Raw genomic sequence first — 5,277 nt, 5'->3', positions numbered from 1 at the left:
GGGCGGGCGGGCAGGCGGGGGGGGGGGGGGGCAGTGGGTGCGCGCGCGCCGCCGCCGCCGGCACTGCGCCTGCGCCGCTCCGCCCCGCGGCGCGCGGCACGTGACGTCACCCCCGGCCGGCGTCACCCCACGCGAGGTGTCGGGCGGGGCCGCGTGCCCGCGGGGGGTAGGGAGGGAGCGCGGCAAGGGCGAGGGGGCGGGGCCGCGCATGCAAATGAGCGCCGCTCGTGACGCGAGGGCTCCGCGCGGGCTCCTCTGCGTCACCGGGGGCGGGGCGACCGCTCGTCTCCGCCCACACCCGCGCGCTGCCATCCATATATGGCGGCGAGTGCGTCTGTTTGTGTATGCAAATAACCTGCTGTGACGTCATGCGGCGCCATGCAAACGAAAGGCGCAAGGCTCGACGGGAGCCCTTTCGGTGTTTTTTTTCTGCCTAAAAATGATGTTTTTCATGCAGTTGTCCACCGCGCGAGGCTACTCCGTGCGCGGCTCGTGATCGGAACCACCAGGTGTGTTCCGTGAGAAGAACACAGAGAACAAGGAGAATACGCTCTGGCAGCGCCGGGGGCCCCACCGAAACCTGCGCGCCGTGCGCTGGGCGGTGATGTCAGCGCTGCCGGGTCTGTGGGCGGGCCATGGTGGCGTGACCAGACAGGGACGGGCGGGCGCGGGACGGCTCCACCTGCCGGGCGGGGAGAATGACAGAGCGGAGCCCACTCGCAGTCACTTCCGGATCCTACGGCAGCCGGCGGGGGTCAAGCGGCGGCCGGCGGCGCCGTGTGAGCGCGTCGCTGCGCGTGTGCGTCACCTCCGGCTGGCGGCGGCGGGAGCACCATGCCCAAGTGAGTGCGGGAGGCCGGGCCGGGGCTCCCCGAGGGGCCCGGGCGGGGGTCTCTGGGCGGGGCTCGGTGCTTCTCCAGGGTCCCGGTGCTCCCCGCGAGCCCAGGGCCGTGAGGAGCGGGATGACGGGGCAGGCCGAGCCCCGGCACCCTGCGGGGTCGTTACCGGGGCTCCGTTGCCGCTCACAGTGCAAAGGGGGCTCTGAATAACCCGGCTTTTCCCCGGCAGGTTTTACTGTGATTACTGTGACACGTACCTTACCCATGACTCGGTGAGTACCAAAGCCTCGGCTTTAATTCTTTCATGCGTCAAGAGCATTAAAATAAAATTTACCCCGGCTAAAAGCAGGTCCCGTGAGATACAGCGGTGTTCCTTAGTGTTTTCTCCTTCTGTGCAAGAAAGAGGGAGAACGTTCCATGTCCCTGGTGTTCTCCAGCGGGGCAGTGGCACGGTCAGAGAAGGTAGCTGAGGGGCCTCAGAGCGGCCTTTGGAGAGTCAACACTTATCGTGCTGATAAAACTTCACATAAAGGTTTTGCATATCACCCTTCCTTTGCTTGGGTACAGAAACAAACCTACTTTATGTTGCTAAATTAGACGTGGTTAAAATCATAACGAACATAACCTTAGGGTTTCTGTGACCTTTCCCAGCCCTCCGTGAGAAAAACCCACTGCAGTGGCCGGAAGCACAAGGAGAACGTGAAGGACTATTACCAGAAATGGATGGAGGAGCAAGCCCAGAGCCTGATTGATAAAACAAGTAAGGCCAATCTTTCTGTGACCCTGGCTGCCTCCCCGTTCCTTCCCCTGCCTTCCTCCAGCTGCTCTTCCCTGCTTCCACCTTGACTTTTCCTCACTTCCCTGGAAAGTGTTTGCTTAGCAAGCCATGAGTGAAAACTTGGAGTGTGAGTCTTGAGTTCCTCAGATTTTGGGCTGTCCTAGGGGAGCCTGAGAGCTCTGCCTACCATACAAGAGCTAAGGTTTCCTCCCAGGCCTGGTGGCAGTGGCTCCATGCCACTGCTCTCAGTGATATCCTGCAGGGCCACATAACAAATTTGTACTGCTTGGCAGTGGCAGATTTATGCTAGGAGCACGGATAAGAATTCCAAAAATAGGGAAATGGAAATTAAAACATGTTGATTGTTTCATTTTTCACATGCTGGAGTTGCTTGCCCTCGGCTCCCAAGTGGTGTTTTTTTCTGGCACTTAGAGGCTTGACTGAAGTGTGGCATTGTTTCTTCTGTCACTTGAAGAGGTCCTTTTCCTCTTTGCTCTGAGGAATATCTCTTTCCTCTGTGAAAGGAATACAAGCACCAGATTACCTTTATGGCAGCACTCCTTGGCTCGTAGGATCTGTCAGGTTGGACAGGACCCCTAAGGATCATTGATCCCTCTCCCAGCCCCATGCAGGACTGCCTAAGACTAAACCATGTGACCAGTAGCATCATCCAGCTGCTCCCTGAGCTCTGACAGACTCAGAGCCATGCCCACTTCCCTGGGGAGTGTTCAGTACCCAACCAACTGTGATTTTCCTAAAATGTCTGGTCCAGACATCACCTAACTCATCCTCACTCTATTTCCCTTTGTTTTCCTTGTGATGCTTCCAACTTCCCCATCTTTTGCCTTCCTTCCAGTCAATACCAGTGGAATTTCTCCCCTTCCTTGCCCCCCATTTACTGCTCCTTGCCCCCTGCCCAGCCCTCACCCTGTTGCCATTCCAGCACAGCATGTCCCGGTGGAACGCTGCGGATCCCGCGACGTGGTTGATTTTTTTTTTTTTCTCTCCCACCCACCCTCCTGCCCTGCCCAGGGGTATGACATCCACACAGGAGCTCTCTAGTCCCAGCTGTAACAATAATTGTCTCCAGGAGTCTCAGGTGCTCCCCAGGTGCCAGGGATGTGTCCAGCGTGGGGACAGCAGCACACGCAGCATGACGTGACCGCGGGGCATGACACAGACGAGTGACCCGGCGCTTCCTCGGCCTAGTAACTGGTTTTTTTTTCCCTGGGATTCTTTCTTTCCTTTTTTTTTTTTTCTTTTCCCCCCCAATGTAGCGGCTGCATTCCAGCAAGGGAAAATTCCACCGACCCCGTTCTCGGCACCACCTCCGGCTGGAGCCATGATTCCACCTCCTCCCAGCATCCGTAAGTTTGGGACAGTTTGGGACTGGGGTCATGGCCCTCTGGGGCTCTACTGCTTGTGTCTTCAGCTTGGAAAGAAAAGGCCTTTTAGCTTGAAGCCAAGCCATCTTGAGCTTGTGCTCTGTGTAAGAGCAGTTCAGTCCTTACTGTGTCTGATTTCTGGGATGCTGAGTGCACCAGAAGCAGTGACAATCGCTCATTCCATGGGGCTCCTGTGCAGGTGGCTTTGTTAGAACTGCACAGTGGGTTGGTTTGGGTTGGTTTTTCTAAATAGAATCACTTTGATAACCTTTTGCTCTTGAGCTGGTGAAGGGCCCAGAGTCCTCCCAGCCTCAAGTCCTGCTGTTGGGAATGCAGCTCCCTGTGCTGGGTGTGCACAGCTGGAGTTGGTACCCAGAGTATTCCTCCTCTGGTCACTTCCTAACACCTGCAATCAGGGCTGGAATGGAGGTAGATGTAAAGCCACTGAGGCATTAGTTACTGCCATGTGCTGTGAATAACTGCAGTGCCCTGAGAGTGCCAGTGTGTAACTGTTGTGTCTGTCCAGCTGGCCCCCCCCGGCCCGGCATGATGCCAGCCCCACACATGGGGGGGCCCCCGATGATGCCAATGATGGGCCCACCCCCACCGGGAATGATGCCAGTTGGACCTGGTAAGTCTGGGATGGGGTAACTCTGCCATGGTGAGGTTGGCTGGGGAGGGTCTGGCTGATGTTTTCTGTCCCACCGTCTGTTGGGAGCTCAGTGCTGGGCTGGTCACACCTGTGTCACTGTTTCCCCTGCATGGGGAGACTACAACAATTTTACAACCACTAGTTAAAGCCCCTTTGCTTCTCCCTGAGAGTCATCAACCCCCTGCACAGCTGGAATTATGGCTCTGGGAAGTTGTAGCTGTTCTCCTTGTGCTCTGAGCAGTAATTGTTTACAAGTTTGATTGCTCCAGCTCTCAGGTTTTGCACAAGAGGTGCATTTTTTTGCACTACATGAATTTTACTCTTTAAACCCTCTCAGAGGAATGTGTTCCAGAGAAACAATGGGCCTGGAAAAGGCTTTAGCAGAACTGTAAACTAAAATGTCTTTGATCCATTTTACTCCTGAGCTTCCTGGCATTTGAAGAATTCTCAAGGGATACCTTATTGGAGCAGTTCCCAGAACAAATCTATGGGAACACACACACACGTGCACTGGAAGTAGTGAAGTGTCTTTGCAATTATTGTTTTGTGCCTGAAAGTGTTCTTTAAGTGTTTTTAAAGGCACAAGATAAATGCACAATCTGTGATATTCAGCAGCCTGGTGAAAAGAAATGGCGAAGTGGGATGGAAAGCATTGTTTCAGGGCTGTGCAGTAGAGCCCCTGCTTTTTCCTGGCAGAGGTGCTCAGTGCTTGTTTGTGACCAGCATTTTTCTCCAAATGAACACTTTCCCAGACCAGTAATTAAGCTCGGGTGTTTCTTGAGTGGCTGGAAATAAGTTGTGAGTGAATATTGTCAGAATGGGTGTATAACCCAGGAGCTTGGTTCCTCCTCTGCTGGTGGCTGAGCTCCTTCAGGGAACAGAATCCAGCTCGGCAGCTGCCAGATCTTGAAAAATGGGAGTTCTCTGGAGCAGGGTAGAGAACCTGCCCACTGTACAGTGTGAAATTTCCCCCCTCTGAGGGTGGCGAGGCAGATGTTGCTGTGAAGAGAAGCTGTGGCTGTCTCTGAATTCCTGGAAGTGCTCAAGGCGAGATTGGATGGGGCTTGGAACAATCTGGAATAGTGGAAGGTGTCCCTGCCTGTGGCAGGGGAGTGAAAATAAATCTTGAAGGTCCATCCCAATACAAGCTATCCATGTTGTACCATGACTGGGCAGGTGGTGCTCCCAAGAGCTGTTGTCTAACCTGTATTTCCTCTGGCAGCTCCTGGGATGAGGCCACCCATGGGAGGACACATGCCAATGATGCCAGGGCCCCCAATGATGAGACCCCCCTCCAGACCCATGATGGTGCCAACCAGGCCAGGAATGACCCGTCCAGACAGATAGAGATGGAGCTGCCTTTTCATATTAGGACCTTCCCTATGATGAACACCACAGACCTGTGTCCCTGGGGCTTTGTACTTGGTGTGTGGAGGGACTCTGCTGTCACCTCAGGGTGTGGATGGACACTTCCTGCACTGACTTGTACGAGGAGGTCTGGCTTTTTGAGTGTCTCTTCAACTGTATTATTATTTTTTTTTCCCCCTATTGAATGATAGAAACAAGAATAAAGCCTTGATGTTGTTTCCATATAGACTCGGAGCCTTGTCCTGAACTCTCTCC

The 5,277-nt window shown here is 54.6% G+C and overlaps 1 protein-coding gene across 2 annotated transcripts; it reads left to right on the top strand.

Annotated features, from left to right (window-relative positions):
• The first annotated feature begins 366 nt into the window (after positions 1–366).
• SNRPC (small nuclear ribonucleoprotein polypeptide C) lies at positions 367–5,244 on the top strand. 2 transcript variants are annotated; one of them, XM_014872733.2, is made up of 6 exons: positions 367–842; positions 1,069–1,111; positions 1,491–1,599; positions 2,892–2,984; positions 3,529–3,633; positions 4,877–5,244. In XM_014872733.2, exons 1-6 carry the CDS (start codon positions 835–837, stop codon positions 4,999–5,001), a joined length of 483 nt encoding a protein of 160 aa, XP_014728219.1. In that variant the 5' UTR covers positions 367–834; the 3' UTR covers positions 5,002–5,244. The 2 variants fall into 2 exon arrangements, with proteins under 2 accessions (XP_014728219.1, XP_014728220.1); XM_014872734.2 differs by having other exon boundaries at positions 371–842; positions 2,895–2,984.
• Positions 5,245–5,277: the final 33 nt, after the last annotated feature.

Source organism: Sturnus vulgaris, chromosome 29 (genome assembly GCF_052056855.1).
Source record: "Sturnus vulgaris isolate bStuVul1 chromosome 29, bStuVul1.hap1, whole genome shotgun sequence".
Taxonomy (NCBI): Eukaryota; Metazoa; Chordata; class Aves; order Passeriformes; family Sturnidae; genus Sturnus; species Sturnus vulgaris.
The sequence above is the reverse complement of the archived record's forward strand: the minus strand, read 5'-3'. Positions and strand labels throughout refer to the sequence as shown.